Source organism: Epargyreus clarus, unplaced genomic scaffold, assembly GCF_041222505.1.
Source record: "Epargyreus clarus isolate Ecla_fem2 unplaced genomic scaffold, WU_Ecla_fem_2.2 ptg000019l, whole genome shotgun sequence".
Taxonomy (NCBI): Eukaryota; Metazoa; Arthropoda; class Insecta; order Lepidoptera; family Hesperiidae; genus Epargyreus; species Epargyreus clarus.
Window position 1 is genome coordinate 11881598 of NW_027332227.1, and position 18299 is coordinate 11899896.

At 33.0% G+C, this 18299-nt stretch overlaps 3 protein-coding genes across 7 annotated transcripts in view; 2 read left to right on the forward strand and 1 right to left on the reverse strand.

Moving 5' to 3' along the window:
- foxo (forkhead box, sub-group O) overlaps nt 1-5187 on the forward strand; it is a 128447-nt gene extending 123260 nt beyond the window's left edge. For all 5 annotated transcript variants that reach the window (XM_073083668.1, XM_073083669.1, XM_073083665.1 and 2 more), the window contains exon 9: nt 172-5187. The gene's annotated coding sequence lies outside the window, so the exon portion shown is untranslated. The remainder of the gene's footprint in view (nt 1-171) is intronic.
- A 759-nt stretch (nt 5188-5946) lies between these two features.
- On the forward strand, nt 5947-7526 carry LOC140750248 (uncharacterized). Its single transcript, XM_073083685.1, has 3 exons — nt 5947-6160; nt 7004-7115; nt 7373-7526. The coding sequence occupies exons 1-3, from the start codon at nt 6085-6087 to the stop codon at nt 7491-7493; spliced, it is 309 nt and encodes a 102-aa protein (XP_072939786.1). The 5' UTR covers nt 5947-6084; the 3' UTR covers nt 7494-7526.
- A 1303-nt stretch (nt 7527-8829) lies between these two features.
- On the reverse strand, nt 8830-18085 carry DnaJ-21 (dnaJ homolog member 21). Its single transcript, XM_073083678.1, has 6 exons — nt 17801-18085; nt 16050-16241; nt 14788-14916; nt 14397-14504; nt 13164-13298; nt 8830-12468 (listed from the first exon to the last, which is right to left on the reverse strand). The coding sequence occupies exons 1-6, from the start codon at nt 17855-17857 to the stop codon at nt 12349-12351; spliced, it is 741 nt and encodes a 246-aa protein (XP_072939779.1). The 5' UTR covers nt 17858-18085; the 3' UTR covers nt 8830-12348.
- Between the last annotated feature and the right edge of the window lie 214 nt (nt 18086-18299).

Here is an 18299-nt window from a genome sequence, read left to right on the forward strand (position 1 = left end):
AATAAATAAATTAAAAATAAAAGAACTCTGTACAAAAATTAATGCAGAGTTGTAGAGGTTCTAGACTCATAGTAAAAAGGTAGATTGTTGTGTGTCAATCAATGTTACTTTTATTGTATAGATATTATTATAAATCTATTTGCCTACTGACATGTCTTTTTCTCATTTCAGGTCACTAGTGGAAAGTATTGGCGGAGGGCCGATCTGCCGTCTTTGAAACGAAGAGTGACCGTATTCTAAATTGATAACAACGAGCATCACAAAAGTGAACCAAAATCGTGAAGACCAGTAAATATTTTGGAGACTGAATTAGTGTTCTGATGATATATTGGCAGACGTTGACTATAAAAGTGTGTAGTGTTTTCGAAATTGATGTTTTGGACGTTAAAATTATTGTTAGAAAAATGTGACCTCGCGTATATTCGACGTTCGAGTCCGCGGCCAATGATGAATTCCGTAGAAATAGTCCGAATTTTCTCGCTGTCTTCTTGTTAACGTTAATCGAACTTTAGTTCATCTGAGTAACGTGCGTGGACTTAAACTCAGACTGATTTCAACGCGTCTTCGGCGAGTGCGAACGTCGGAAATATATATTAAGAATAAGTAAGGCCGTAGGCCAATCGATCATTGCCATCTTAATTTTGTATAGTTATGCATCTAGTACATTTCATTTGCATCAGGCGATTAAGTGTGGGCCAATGTTATTTATATAAATATTTAGATAATACATCGTGAGTGTTGAATGTTAATCGTGACTGTGTTAACTTAGTGTTGACTCGCTACATTTTAAATTAGTGAAATTTCCCATGTGACATGAAAATTGTAGTTAGTATTGGATACGGAAGTTATTTTATATGATCATAATTTTAAATGTGTATATTTTAAATTGGCACCATCGTTGTAGAGCGTAGATAAAGTTAATCTCACATGTCAAGAGTGACGAACGAAAATTTAGTCTTGCAGAACAAATAGGGAATAGCCTAGAGGTTTTAAAATAATTTTAAATAGAATTTTAGGTGTCCATTTATCCAGTTCACCCATAAGCCATTTTTTTGCCAAAAATAGATTTATTGCTCAACATTCTGACGCCAAACTCGGAACAATTTTGAACTATAATCGGACGAACTTAGATTTTGATAAGCATGTGCACAAGTTACTACGAAAATATTGCTCTAATATCGTGCCTGTTTCTAGGTAGGTTACATGAGAGTTGTGAGTATTCTCATTATTCGAAGATTTTATAATAAACGTGGACTCGCTTCAGTCGCGAAAGTTGACGCACAAAAAAAATCCAACATAGTCAAATCTCTAGTCCCATTAATTTTCGAATAAGATTTCGTCAACTAAGTGCAAACTTACTCATAATGTTGAGGGCTAGCCCTAAAACTCTGTAACAAAAAGAGTTCGTTCTGTAAATTACCTCAGTGGACTGTTTGTGATAGATTTAGCCAATAAGTGTTCAAATATAGTACTTTTACCGTAAGTCAATTCTTGTAATATTTGGCGTCCATATGCAATGTATAATTTGTAAGAGCGCAGTTTGGTTTTCTTCTTACTTTATCAAATGGTTATCGCGGGTGAGAGAGCAAACGTTGCTTTACTTGAGGCCTACTTAAACTAACGATGTAGGGTCTAATTGTGTTAATTTCGCGAATATTGCTTTATTTAGCTTGTGTTTCGTATATTGACTGTCATCGTGTTATTGTAAAATCAACCATAGATATGCTTAGCGAAGACACCAATGAAAGTAATAACAAGTTATTATTCGAAGGTATCAATTGTCTAACCTGCGGAAAAGCAAGTGATTAATAAGGATCTATAAGAATCACGCTGTACCTATATTGTTTGTAATATTGTCAATATAATTTTATATGAAGGCACTACTTTTCTGTCATTGTATAAGTACTTAGGTCACGTGTTTCACCAAACACCTCTCATACGTTCCATCGGTATATGAAGACTAGATGAAAGATTTTAGTTTTAATTTACATAACAGTTATATATTTTAATTAAATGGCGGATACATTTAAATAATGCTAAATTATTTGCGCTGGAACATCCAGCTTAGCTTTAGAAACATTAAAGTGTGACATACAGAGATACACAATAGACGTTCAAAGGATTCGTGTTTGATTAAAGTATATAACTTATTTGTAACTTTTAACATATGAAAAATATATACGTGTCATGACAATCTGATTCAGTTTTCTATAATTATCGATGATGAGTACTTAAACGCGCTTTTTATTGAAACCACTAAAACGTATAGTATAAATAGGCCTCTTATAATATTATAATTGCAGCTGATGTTGGTGCTATAAATATCTACTATTTTAATAGTGCATTTTGGAACGAATGTTTTTTTTTATAATTAAATTCATATTTATACAAGTGTAAATGAAATTGACGTACAAAATTATATTAAAATTGAATTACGACACATCCGAATGGAAACGTGAATTTGTTTTGATTGTTCAAATCAACGTGGAGTTATAATCTATCTCTGCCTTGCTCATTCTCAGCGAGGAAGAGTGAGAGGAGGGATTTGAATCGCTTTGGTTGGAACAATTTTATTTTAGTATCTGATACATTGATTGAGGCAAAAGCCGTGAGTGATGATCACACAATCTTATTTCTATGTATAATGTAGATAGTTAATTATTAGTTTTATTATTCGTTGACTTAAAGTCAGTTACTGTGAACGGTTTGTGGATGTTCAACATCTACACTGTACCTAAGGATTTGTAATGTGTAGTAACCATTGCCAAATATACTATGTAACAAGAAATGAAGGATACCAAGATTTGTTCGCTAGGTAGCGCTACTTGCAACTAAGATAAACTAGCATCTCATAGATGTCGACGAAATATCGACAAATTAGAAGAATAATTTGTACAATTTAATTTAAAAACAGGTTTTATATATGACACTGACACACAAAATAAAGATTTTGTGTTTCAGAACCTACATTACGTGTTAAATTTGCCATGTTTATGGAATCATTATTAAATATATCAAAATATCTTACTAAGTAATCTTAGTTGCAAACAGCTCCACATAGTGAGCGCAAACGGTAACTTTCATTACGAAACTATTGTATCTTGATTTCGGACGTATACATAATACTAAGAGTGTTGTAGATGACTAGCCTCGTTGGTGGTATCTCATAGTTAAGTGTTAGTTAATATATCTCCTGGTTGTTGATAATGTAATTAAATAACGACATATACAATGTAAAAGGACGTATTTATACATTTGGTCAATTAAGGACCGAATTTTACAGCAGCAGTGTTGCCACAAACATATTTTCTCCCTAAATTTTGAAGCGAATAAAAAGGTTATAAAATATCTTTACTGGGAGCAGGTGCCAGCAAATCTTACTTGAACGTATTCTAAACTGCTGGCTGTATTTAAAAATTACCCGCAAATCGTTATTTATCTAGCAAATAGCCTAAAATTAGGTTCGACCCAGCACCAATCTTCCGGATTTTTCTCTTGGTTTGAGGAGTTTTTTAATTTATTTTAGGGGGAAAACACAGTTGGCTACACTGAAGACCTAGGGGTAGAACGGGTTGGGTATGTGCTTACAGCAAGGATTATGTTAAAATCGGACACTAGAACTAAATTAAAAGCATTGGTGATAAAGGAATGCAACGAGATTTAAATATAGAATCAACGTTGAGTCATATTCACAATTTTTGTATCATGTCTAGATGAGCGAAAAAAGATACTATCAGTATCGCCGTAATATTAATGGCAGACAACGAAACATCTAGGTATATTTAGTATCTTTGTCCATATGCCGGGTTCAATATATGAAGGTTAAAATGCCCTACACTGGTTTAAAGGTTCATGTACATTAATGTATCGAGAAACATATGACACTGTACCGGACCCATTGAAAAAATAATGTATGAAACGGTTTCAAAATGTTTTTGCAACGCTATGTATCGCTGGGCGGCCCGGCGCAATATGCGCTAAGTTTTATGTTTATTAAAGCTTACCGCACATTGTAAGCCAGGTTTCAATGAAAAGGTCTGTGAAATGTATCGTGAGAGATGTTTTATTGTAACTTTAAAATATTTAGAGATGTAAAATTTGTTGGACATAATATTATTTGTAGACGTTAGCTACGACCGCTTCCTATTGGAAGCGTTAGAGCATACAATGGGGCATACTAAGTACTAAGTATGCTGTACTCCTATAAATGTTTGGAACGAAAATTATTATTTAATGGGAAACTGGAGATTCAGCTTTAATATACCATTTTGGTAGGACTCTGGTTCTTATGAGTAGTGACAAGTACATTTTACCAATACCAAAATATCTGTTGGAAATGTTACTGTTTGGAGTCGCGCAGTTATAACAAAATGCATTATTATAGTTGACCAAATATGTGCAACGTGTTTAATTTTCACAACCAGAGCTGCCTTTAATATAAAGGAGCTATTTAAAATTTCTTTACTGTTGAAATTTAGTGTAGAAGAATGGGAAGAATTAAATATTCTCATAATTTGTATATTTTTCAATGCGGCATATATTCACTTAAAATTTAAACGTATGCTCGTTTAACCATACAACTAGAAGATTAGTTTCTCAATGTGGGCTTTTAACCATAGAAGTTTCTTTACATACTCATTTTCGGTTTAAAATCGTTGAATATACTATTACATCTTTTAGCAATTATCAAAATTAAACAACAATTGCTGAAAGATGAGTAATGTGAGCACATTTACTAGTAAAAATAATAGGTTAAAATGTATGAAGGATGTAGTTTCTATGCAGAGCTGTGTGCGCAAAAAGTAGAATGTGACCCGTTTGTCGCGCTTATGGTATGTCTTAGCACGTAATAGATAATAATATATTTTATAATAAACCTTGGTTATCTCGCATGCAACCATGCGATAGGGCAAAAACCTGTAATTAAATTATTTTGTACAATGTTTCAAATTTTCTATGTTTGCATTATTACGTTTAACGCATTATATGTTTAGATTATTATTTTTGTTGTTTTTTTTTTATTTTTTTGGTTGCTTATTATTATTATAAATTTACGACAAAATGTGAAAGAACTTAGTTAAGTTAGGAAATCATGTGTCTAAATGTAAATATATAGATGAAAACATGTATGTAGAAGTACATAAATCTTATTTATGTATTAAATTTGATATTGTTTTCAAAATTTCATTGGTTGTATTATTTTCTCCTTTCAATTGTAAGAAAACCGTTCCTTTTCCAAAAAATAACAAATTATCCCGTTTTATGATGACTTTAATTTTGAATCTAATTTAGATAAATAGTCTAATTATTGTAGCTCTACAACTCATCTATAAATCTAACAGCTTTGAGTGTAAAATTTATCCTACCTAAGATTTGCCCTTTAATTATGTTCCAAATTTAAATTTAATGAATTACGCTGCGACACAAAAGATGTGATACCGAGGTATATACCACCACCAAAAGGTACTTATTGAATAAACTTCAAAGCCTTTTGTTACTGTAGATATACAAAATAGATATGTAGTTTTTATATGCGGTATTAAGTAGGTATCTATATTTTTATAGAATTCGCAGGGCAATCAATACTATTAGATTATTCCATTTCCGAAGTATTTTTATTACCAAACTTTTGGAACATTTACTTTTGTCCCAAAGATTTTTTATTGCTGGGAAGACGAAATAAAGTTTTATTACACCGGGAACTATTTATGAAGATTTTTATACGACTTTCATGTCTTCAAGTTTGGATTAAATAAGGGGCAGTTAGAGAGCCACAATTAAATGAAAATAGGTACGTATATAAAATGAATACGAGTACAAATATCTTAGTAGGTATAGGTAGTATTTTATGTTGGGTGTGGTATAAGAAGGTAAGTCTATTTTTTTATTAAGCATTTTGCGTCTACCGACGACTTTATCGGACTTTAACGTAGGCACAGGCATGTAGGCATGTAGGCATGTTTGAGGTTTTAAACAAATAATATAATATAGCTGTAACTGGCATGTTTCATATGCCTTAAAGATATTTTTCTATCGGTCTATTTGACAGTGTGAAAAGCGCATTCATTTGATTGTTAACTGAAAATGCGGTCGAAAATATTAACGTTGCGGAAAGCTGTTGTAGGTTTCTACCAGGGCAGACATTTTGTATCAAGGCCTGGTGAGTATTTTGATTTCGTATAAACTTTTCTTCTATCCATATATATCCCTGCAATTCTTATCGATACCCGTTGCTAGGCTCTCTGACAATTGTCCCTGTAGTTCCGGGACTAGCATAGGGCTACTGTATCCCCTGACTGTCGTAAGAGGTGCCAAAAAGGGGGCTTCCAGGGTTGCGGGCGGCAAGAGTGGGAGTTCGAACTGTCCAGTAACTGTCTCCGGGAAGGACGGCGGTATGTGTGGTCGCATACCGTCGTAAACACTACATGGTGTGGGAGGAGTGAAAACTGCTCACCCAGGGCAGAGCCAGATCGGGGCATCGCGCTTGGAGGACTCCGATTATGTTTCGTCGGAGATCCCGGAGTTCTCTAACAAGCGTTGAAGCCGGCCACCGCGGGGGTTTTAGTGCGGTAAAAACCCCACATAAACTGGCGTCACTCACACGTCGTCGGGTACCTTTTGAAGGTTTACCCCTCGAAAAAGGCTTTCCGACAATTAGGATTTTTGATAGACTTTAAAATATAGTCGCCCAGGGCGATTAATCAATTTGTTATACCCTGTAAAAGGTAATACGTCGACAAGAAGAATATTATATACCTAGTCAAAACTAAAAATGCCTGCCGGGGTGCATCGATGACATCCTGTTCGCTCGGTTTATTGCGTAGGTAGGGAGTTTTCCACGTTTATATAGTTCTGTAGTGTACGAATTAAAAACATTACGACTTACGATATAACGTGAACATGTTAATCTTTTCCCTTTAGCTTATGTAATAGGTACCTAAAGATCTTTCCTTTTTCTATTCACTTTGTAAATGTAAGCTTATAACAATTTTTCCACTGCCAGGCCACTGCGATGCTCATATGAACGAGCTCCCAGTACCGTGCAAGCCGTGGGAGCCGTGGTACAGCGATAAACAGAGCTTCTACAACAAACACTTTGCGTTGGGTTTAATATGGTAACGTAAATTTAATTTCTATTCAACATTTTGCCAAAAAAGCAGAGCATTGAAAATTTATACAATTTCACTTTTCTTAGATATTTTCTAATCACATTCTGACAACTTCTGAAAAAGCCTTGCTCTCGATTACGGACAGGACGGAGGACAGGTGGCACTGCATGTTCCTTTTGCTGTAATTTAAATATTATTATAAAATAGTAATAATAACTAATAGAAAACGATGGTAGTGTGTACATTATAATCTTTTTTCGCAGGTGTTTATTTTCCGCCATCATGGCGATATATACGGACAGCATCTACTTGAACTGGGGCCCGCCAGCTCAACCGAGCGCACCCAGCGACATGGTGGAAGAGTGCGATGATACCGATACTTAAACTGGCTAATAATAAAATACTTTTGAGATTTGATTCCTTTCTTTATTGACGATTCAATCATTATTGCCACGTTTTAGGACGTCCGCTAAAAGTGGCGCGGGTGCACGCTCGCATCTCTATATTGAAACATAGTATTCGCTCGACGCGCGTTCCAGGCCGTATGGAGCAAACACTTCCCCGTGCACACACCAATATTAGCGATTATTCTAAGAAACTATAGATTAAAATTTTAAGTTACATAAAAATGACAAATTCAAGATATAAAGTAAGGATTTTTACTCTATGTCCGCCATGCCTAAATTATTTTATAACTTTTTCTGCGCATTGTTTTCTAATAATAGTAGCAAAGCAAGTAGTTTCTATTAAATATATTCATAGTTTTAACACCGACCACATAATATATTAAATGTGGATAAAATTGGTCATCAAAAATCTGGCACTGTAAAAATTACTTCTACAAATAACCTCACAATTAAATTATATCCATTATTTCTATATCTCATTACATGCGATGCACTTTCACAACTTTAATATTATTGTGTTTAGACAAAGAAAAATAAAATATCCATATAAGTTAATGAGTGATAACCCTAGAAATAACCCATGTCATCGAATGCCAGGTTGTAAGAACATTTGGTCTCATTTTGATTTGGTGTTTTAAATACTGTTTTAAATAATTTCAATTAATTTATTATACTTTTCACCAATCCATAATGAAGCGGAGTGGTTTATTGGTTGGATATGAGTATCTACCAATTCACAATTCGTTGTAATATGAGATATGTATTTATATCATCAAAATAGAATTTCACAATTTATTATAAGTACAAGAAGTATGAATTTACTTAATACACATTTGAATACGAATTAAAAAATAATAAAATATACGAGATTAATCTCGAAAAGTAAAAGTAAAGTCAAGGTCAAATATTTATTCACAACATTGAATTCAAAGCAGACATAATGTGCCGAATAGAACAAGCAATATTGATAGAAAACAATTTAAATTGGTGTGGTAACTGGTGAGGTGCGGTGACAGATGGGCGGGGAGAGGTGAGGAGAGGCGAGGAGAGATGATTGACTACTTTTTGTTTGAATATTGGAGTAAAACATTAGTTAAAAGATTAATAAAACTATCTCTTCCTCTGTTTCTTTTATTCTGATACACTCGAGATGTGTAATGTCATAATGTAGGTATGAATCACGCTTATTATTTTTTTCTTTAGGATGTTAAAATTGTGACGGACCCACTGTACAACCGTCACGTCGTTTGCATCGTGGCAAAACTCCATCAGATCACCTAGACTTATATTGTAAAAGTGACGAATAAAAACAATTTATTCAATATCTTACATTTTATTATTCTTCATGTAAGTGATGAATATTTGCAATCAGGTCGCATTCATAGTGAATGGTAGAAACAAATAAACTGCGAATATACATACATAAAACTTACAACTACTACATTGGAAGTTTAATAATAAATAAACAATTGGAATTGACAATACATATATTTCGACCTCGCTAATTAAGATTACGTTACAAATTCCTGAAAAAACATTCACATCAAGAAGAATTTTTACTTCAGTATGTAACGTACCTACTTGTAATTTAAAATGAAACAAATAACAATATAAAACGAGGTACAAATAAAAGGCCCGTCACTTGTAATAAATGTTTATGTTGAGAGAATATTCATATACCTACTCTGTAATTTCAATTAATTGAATAATAATTTTCGTTGTGTCTTGAGTAGAGACTTGAGTTGTTACATTGGATCATTTATGAATGCATTCGTTATTTTGCTTCATTTTGTGTTAACACACACGTAACACTAATGCAAGATACCAAATGAAAGACAAACAGACAACTTAACGGTTTGATATTATGTTTCATTCACTCAATATTGACAATTCCAATCTTATTTCAACGGGTACTTATAGCATAACAATAGATTTATATAGTGTATTTATACATAGATATTTATCTGTAAACTTCTTTACGATCCCAGCTTTTCTTGCTTTATTGACAAATCATTATAACAGCAATGAAAACAAAATCCGGCTTATCTCACAGACAACAGAATTAGCTAGAGGTACCTGATACACTATTTAAAAAAAATAATCGATAATATTTCATACATCTGAATATAATTGTTTATGTAAGAAATTGTAATAACGGTTTAGTTTTAGAAGATTCTGTTGGTTTCAAAAATATAGAATATCTTAACATTTTGTAACCATATAAATTACATACTAGGGGTCAAAAAAATTGATAAATATTTTGTACAACAAGTGATTACACGTTACTCGTGTATGAAAAAAATCTTAAATCTAACACTTGTCTCACTCGATCGAGACGTAGGCTGCGTGTCAATTTAAATTAAATTGCAGTATTACCACTTATTCTCATAAAAGTAAAACAGCGTGAAAGATATTTACTAAGATTTTCGAAGATGTAATTAAAAAATGTCGAAACGGGTTCAATTTATTAAAACCCTTATTATCAATGTCTTTTATAGAGATATTATTTTCATGATTGCTGCTATGATTTCCGGCGTTAACCTCAGCGTGATCGTGTGCATTCAAAGTGCATTTAAAAAGTGTATTGTAAAAGCGACAAAAAACAAATATTCTTAAAGTAGGTACATAGTAATCGTTGGTACTTACAGCAGTGCTCTCATTGATAAATAATTAGGCATCTGTCTTTTCAGGACGTCAAGGCCACATCGCCAGTGACGTTCCAAGCAAGAAATGTAAAAAAAAAATTTCAGCTCTCAATTTAGCGACGTTACCAAACTGTCATCATCATACGTTTGGTCGAATGCGGTCACCAGCGACATAGTAATGACGTTCCGATGAGATAAGAGTCCTAATGTGCGATTTGCACATTAATAGCTACGTTAAGTGGTCACTGCTGTCCACAGTCTATGTCACCGACCTCAAATAGGATAGAAATCCGATTCGAGGTCATAACACCTGCCCTCTTTAACAGTTGTCATAGTGTACAAAGATGGGATCATTACGAATATTTGATTGTTGTCTTCGATCAAAGAATGATTCAAATATTACCCGAAGTAACGTTTCTAGCAATTAATTTTATTAACAATCGTTCACAATTTGAAGTATACGACTTTATACAGAGTTATCAATTTCATACAATCTCCAGCGTACCAATACATAAAATAAAACAAACACAAATTTCTTAGAACTCCTATTTATACATCACAAGTTAATGAGAAATACTTAAAACATTTCAAGTCTATACTAATATACATAATAATATAATTAAGTAATGTCTGCAGCGGTTTTGCTTTCGAACAAAGTACGTTTTTCTTTTTATTTGCCTTATTGTAAAATAAGAGACGCGTTTAATTGGAGAATACGAATAAAATGTTTCAATAAAGAATTTAACCCAAAATGACAACTTTTTTTATTCTATTATATACTTTTCTCGCACATTGTAGAGAAACAAAGAGTGGTAAATACAATCGTCACAAATCAAATTATAATACTTTATTCATACTAACTATATATTGGTCTGAATTAAAGACAAGTATCGATAGAAATATATCTATGAACATACGTTTTTCTTACAACATGCAATATAATAAAAACATGAAAATATTAAGAACTTTGGTATTGTAATTTTGAAGACAGCTAAAAGGCAGTATGATCTTTAAAAATTTAATTAATTAGTCATCACTCATCATCAAACCACACATTATTTATCCTAATTATTTAATTAATCTGATTCTCTAGAGTCTAGACTATAATCAAGTTATTATGGGAAGGGTGATCTGCATCTCCATTTTGACATTTATAGTATACGCCTGGCCGGGAATCTATCCCGGAGATCTTTATACCACAAGAGTATAATAAACATGACCGTTTTTAAATGAATCTTTGAATATTATATATTTACTTAAATAATGTTAGTTATGGCTGCAATATTTTTAGGAGACTTGGGAATATATCTCATAGACATCAAAAACTATTGAGCGATAACTCTCACACAATCTGACGATTGCCTTATAATAGCAGTCTGATTATAAGCACTGCTATTTCTGATTTGAAGACAGACACTTCTAGAAATTCCATATTGGTCCTACATGTGTGTCTTAACTCCAGTGAGCCTCCAAGCCTATCTCGAATTGATTACAATTACACTCAACATCAGGTGGACTGGTTTGTTTCCTTCATCGACATTCAACAATATTTTTTGTTAAGGACTTTAGTCACTATCCACGCAGAGAATCCAAAGCTTCCCCTTCCCATTGCCCGTATTAGAAAATTGGCATAGACTCGAAACGCTATAAATTAAAACTAACATTAGAATTTCATTCCCGATTGCGCGTAAGTTAATCGATTCTCAACCTTATGTGCACACACATATAGTCATCCGTAAATTAAAATACACATATATTATGGTTTCAAGAATATTCCCATTCCTTCACACGCTTTACAATTTCGCGTGACGTCACATGTTTACAAATTTGAAATTCATATGTTGTCCTAAAAATGGACTAAGAATGTGTTCTAGTCAAAAAACCTATAATCGAAATTGAGTAACAATAAAACGCTACTTGGAAATGTCATTTTATGAAAATCTATCACAAATTCCATTGAAACGTGAAAATTAGTTCATAATATGTATCTATCTATGTTTGTTTTACTATACATACTTGTTATGAGATGGTTCGTATTTAGTACTTAATTCCAATAGAATCAAATAGTTTTAATTTCTTATGACATCATAATATTAGAACCTCTGAAAGCTCCTACGTGTTTTTTCGTAATTTACGGATGACTTCCCAAACACTCGCGCGTTCGTGACATGAAACGGGTAAAGCTAGTTATCTGCTCTCTGGCTTCGGTTTAGGTGGCTTGAACCCTTGGATCTTCTTCTTTTTTTTCTCTTTTCCACTCCCGGACTGGAAGGTCTTCCAACTGTCCACACGGTTTTGTCGAGATTCCTTGAAATTGAAAATAGATTATTTATTTTTTTATATAAAACTAGAAGATATTCAATAGTATCAGGTTTTTCTTGAGGGAAATCTATTCAATGAAGTTAATCTTAACTTTTTACAAAAAAGTAAAGTACTGTAGATAAAAACTACTTCGAAAAAGTTACTAACTACTTCGATCAGTCTGCTATTAATGTGACTTATAAGAAAATATGCTATAAGTAATATATTTTGCTAACTTTTTGAGAAATTTATTTTAAAGATCAGATATTCTGCCCGTAAAAACAATTTCTACATCCAACAACAATACCACAAGTTTGATCTAAAACTATCAACCTCTAACTTGTAGATTACCATGTTGGTAATAACTTGAAGATCACATGTATCATTCTCATATCTGTTCTATTGCTCCCATACAGTGGCCTATGATTGCAGTTCACACAAAGTTACATCAAAATGAGCATAGTCGTTAACCCATTACCACTGCTGGGCGCAGGTCTCCTCTCAGAATGAGGACAATCCTATTCTACCGCGCTGACCAAGTAGATATTCTTAGACTTTACACACCCTTAAGAACTTTTTTATAAATCTCTCATGTGTGTAGATTTTCTCACGATGTTTTCCTTCACTATTGAGATGCCAATTTTCAACCACCAAGCTATAACTGCTTAAAATGCTGCAAACTAAGCAATGTAACAACATACTTCAAAGTTCTTCGCCCATTCCTTCTCCATGGACATTTGCTCCTCATGTTCTATTTCTGCTTCGCGTTTTCGTTTCCTTTCCTCCATATCTCGGGTCTCCAGATGCTGACGTTTCCTCTCCATGTCCGCAAACAACTGGAATATAAATAAATAAATAAACGCTATATGAGGCTGTTAGAACCAGAGTGGCCTAACTATAATAACATGATTTACAATATGGAGAAAAGTAAAAGTGTATAGTCCGCTCTGAAGTTGTTGCGAGGTGTATTCATACAATTTACTGGCTTAATGGCGACACAATTCACTTCTACATTCAGAGCGGACTAGCAGTTTTACGCGGACTATACAACATTTTTAAATTACGAAAATACATATAGGTCAAAAATCATTAAAATGTAGTTAGGCCACTCTGGTTCTAGCAGCCTCATATATAACCGCTTTTTTTTGTGATTACCTGTAATAGTAAGAACAGTTACTCAATAAGATAATATAATTGTACTGTATATGATAGTCACTGCTGTATCTTATGTTGGTAGTCCCGAATAAATAAATAAATAAATAAATACACTCACAGCCCCACACTGGGATTCCCTGTATTGTGGGTGCTATGGATACACAAAACCATATATGGTTGGATGTAAGCATATAAGCTTGAGATTACACAAACACCCAGACTGTCTGTCCTGGGATCGAACTTGGCACCCTTTGCGCGTCAGACCGGTATGGTGGCCACTCGTTCACGTGGGTCGTCAACATGTATCACATAAGTTGGTAAACTTAGGATACTTTTAACAAGTATAGTTCGCGCCAAACTGCTAGTCCGCTCTGAATACAGAAATGAATCGCGTCGCCATAGCAAATTGTATGACTACACTTGCTCGTAACTACTTCAGAGTGGGCTAGCAGTTTGGCGGGGTCTATAGTTCAATCCTTTGTGAACAAATTCACTTGTTCAGTCAATCAATTTATGACTCAGTTATCATATTAAGTTTTTTCTCTGCAATGTATTATATTCTATGGTCCTGGATACTCAAACAAACATTCAGGTCGATAATGTTTGTGCTCTACAACAAGTAGTAGGTATTGAAGAAACATCAATTGAAACTTAAATATCCTAAATGTAAGAAGACATATTTTTTGTATTTGTTTCTTTTACGAAAATAGATCTTTACTAGAAAGCTTTTGATTGCTATTATGGCCTTTATTAGTTAAAAGGTGTCATTTATAGTTTACCTTCATAGTCATAACGTAAACAGCATGTTTGTACTTCACAGGATCATCTTCCGGAATGCCCTCTGCTAAGCGGCCATCTTTCTTCTGTTTCTTGCGTTTCTGCTCAATCTGGAACATAAATATTTACAACATTCTAATAATGTTTTCTTATTCAACTACTAATGGTCATAGAATCTTCATTCAAAAATATATGAACTGGAACAGCAACTAAAGGAGAAAAGTGCTTAAATGTTGAACAAATTTTATTATTCAAAAAACAGTATAAATTTGAAATAACAATTTGTATTTTTATTTAGTTATTCATCACATTAACATAATTATAATTGTTTTCATAATAAAATATATTGCATATATTTGAATCTGGTCACTCAGTCCCTTCACTAAAGCTTACCATGTGATCTGTACGTTCCTTGGCCTCCTCGTGAATGTCCAAGCACTTTTTCCTTGTATCATCATTTTCTAAGGTTTTCCACGCCCTGTTTATAATCTCAAAAGCTTGTTGAGCACGCTCAGAATCATCCTGTAATGCAAAACATACAACTCTTATTAAAAAGACGCCGAAAACGCACTCAATTGCTTGTTGAATGTGTCTCAGAAAGATGTTTTTTTGTTATTTACGTGTAACTGACTATTGTTTAGTTGTAATGCTACTTGGTTGTGTCTAGTGATATCCAGTCAACTGCTCTTTCTTTCAGACAAGTCTCCACAATAACCGTCCCTTACCTAAGTTCTGGCTGCGACGGGATGACTCACGGTATGCTTTCCCATCTGTGGATAAAAACGAAAATTTTGACGGATATAACCGTCTCAATTGTAGGGCTAGGGGACTCTTTGGGGCAATAGTGGGTTAAGGTTATGTCAATCCGCTTTTGGTGAAAGCCAGAGGAAAAACGGGGTCATAGAACTTTTGATTTTGTGTTTTAGCAAAGCATCTGTTACCAACCACCTAAGTATATGAATTTTTCATGTAGATAAATTTTTACTAGCCATATGTGACCACACAACATCAATTACTTAATATAAAGGCTTATTTAGGCTATTTTAGGCTCTCTCAAAACTTTTTTAATCAATAGTTGATTTTTTAACCTACATTATGATTAAGTATCAACTACAATAGTAAATTACCCAATTATAACTCAATAGATACTCATATGCATCTTCATAAATAATATAGGTGGTCAGTTGTTCATAAGAAAATAATCTAATTTTATACAACATAGGGTGTTTAAAAATCTGCCTGATTTTAGATCAAATGAATAAATGGTTAATTTCATACTTTCATATCCCTTCCATGTCTATTCTTATGTACTTTACTTTTTTATTAACTGGTAATGTTTTTATATCAATAATGATCTGTTCATTATTTAATACAACTGCATTTCTGTTCACATTTACAATGTTGCAAAAACATTGTAATAATGTTAACTGGGTATCATTCTGATTCATAATGGGCAATGCATTAATAGGTAAATTAAATGGCAGTTTATGAAATGATCATAATAAACGAAGGTTTCTTTTGTATAAAATACATGAAAACTTGAATAAGATCTTAATAATATTATATCAGGTTATGTTATGTCCCCAAATATATTTTTAAAAACCTAATTAGAAATCTTTATAGACACAAAATATATACATAATTACAGTACTTACAATATTTTTATCCGGATGCACAAGTATGGATAAGCGTCTATATTTCTTTTTTATTTCATCTAAGGTGGATTCAGGCTCCACCTGCAGCACCTCGAATGGATTAAGGTTGAAGTAAGTGGATCCCGGTCGTAGAAGCCGTTCTATTTGCTGTTTCGGTGTCAATACAGAATCCCTCTTCTCTATTTCTTTTACCTGGAAGCAAATTATTTCATATTACAAGTTTATATTTTAACCATCCATTTATATGTATATGTATATTATCATATACATATAAATGGATGGTTATGATGATGGATAGTATAAATACTCAGCAATAAAGATTTATAATAAAATTGATGTGTTACTCTCCGAATTAAATATAACTAAAGCTTTTGTGCTGATTGGCACAACAGAATACTTAAAAAGGCGCCGTCGATTTCGACAGGGTCTTAATACTGCGGTTATAAAAATGTAATTAAAAAATTAAAATATCTCCATGTACGAGTTCGACTTGTATGTTGGCAATTATTTTTTTAGATTAGTACTTACGGGGGGATTACGGTTCTTACGGCGCCAAGATTTGAATGCGGATCCGTATAGATTTCGATGAGACAAGACGAAAAGTAAGAATACATTTTTTTGATATCTCGCTTAGTTTTCGAGATATCGATACTCAAAAATTATTCGAAAATTTCGATTTTTTGCGTTTTAAAAGTGAAATTGCCGAGGAACGGCGCGGCGGAAACGGGTGCGACTGGTATCTCCGGATAGGGGAGGACGTGCAGAATACGGTAGAAGAAAAATGAAGGGAATTCGTTAAGAAACGGCGGAGGAAAATGAGAAAAACCAAAAATTGATTTTTGAAAAACGGAGAAAATTATATTTAAAAATTTAGAAAACGGAGAGAAACGGAAGTAGTATGTGCGAAAAGGTATCGTTGAGACGAGTACGATGGTATAAAATAATTAGAAATCGGGCAAGGGACAACGAAGTTAGAGGTGATTGAAATTTGAGTTGGTATTGGTTAGGTTAGGTTAGGTTAGGTTTAGGTTAGGTTAGGTTTTTTTTTATAATAAAACTGCACTCCACAGACTGATCGTCCGTGCCTTTTTTTATGTTAAGTTTATTTTGTCATATTCTTACTTTTAGTGAAAATAGTTGTACAGAAAACCTTATTTTACTTACTAGGTTAGGTTAGGTTAGGTTTTTTTTTTTATTATTATTATTATTATCATAATAATAGTGATAATCATAATAAAGGATAAAATATATCTTCAAAAAATTTTTTCAATAAAATTCCAACATTTTTAATAATGTATTTATTAATATCTTGAAAACTAAGCAAGATATCGAAAAAAATTATTCTTTGTTTTCGTTTTCTTTTCCAAAAATCTATCGAAATACATCATTAAAATAATATATTTTTTTTTTATTTTTCGATTTTTAAATATCGATATCTCGAAAACTAAGCGAGATATCAAAAAATTTTATTCTTACTTTTCGTCTTGTCTCGTCGAGATCTATAAGGATCCGCATTCAAATTTTGGCGCCGTAAGAATCGTAATCGTGCCGTACTTACAATCTGTAGCATAGCAGTGTAAGCCCTATTATGGAGTTTTCGATATAAATGACAACCGCAATCAGTCAGTTAAGAGGTACCCAAGCTTATATATTCATTCCTTTAGTAAGGGATGGTCCTTACCTGGTTTATGCAACAAAGTTCAAGTTTAACGAAACGTTAGTAAAGACAAATGAAAACTAGGTTACTTTACCTCACAATAGAATTCGTCAAAAGATTCCACTTTCCCTGTAGATGGTGCAGAAGTCATCTTGAAAACGGTTCAGTTTGACCTAATAACTACACAGCTTAATATTCACATAAATATTTATGCCCTAATGGCCACTCAGTTATTATTTCAGACAATTATTATTTTTCAATATATATATAAATTCTGTCAATAAAAAGCACTGGTTGATAGATGACGGACAGCTTATGGCGTTTACCATTTGACAGAAATTTATTTGGCGTGCGCGTACAGCCATCCATAAACAATTTGTACATTTGGCTATACTCCATCCATACAATCAATGAACATTGCTATTATTAAATAATTATATTAATTCATTAATTTATTTATTACATTGAATCAGTTACACACAACTGTGATTTTAAACACGAACGTAATATGTATCGAAATAAAGACTAGTACCGTAGTCTGATTATTAAAACTAATAATTACAAGTAACTAACTAGCGGTGTTTAAAATTGGT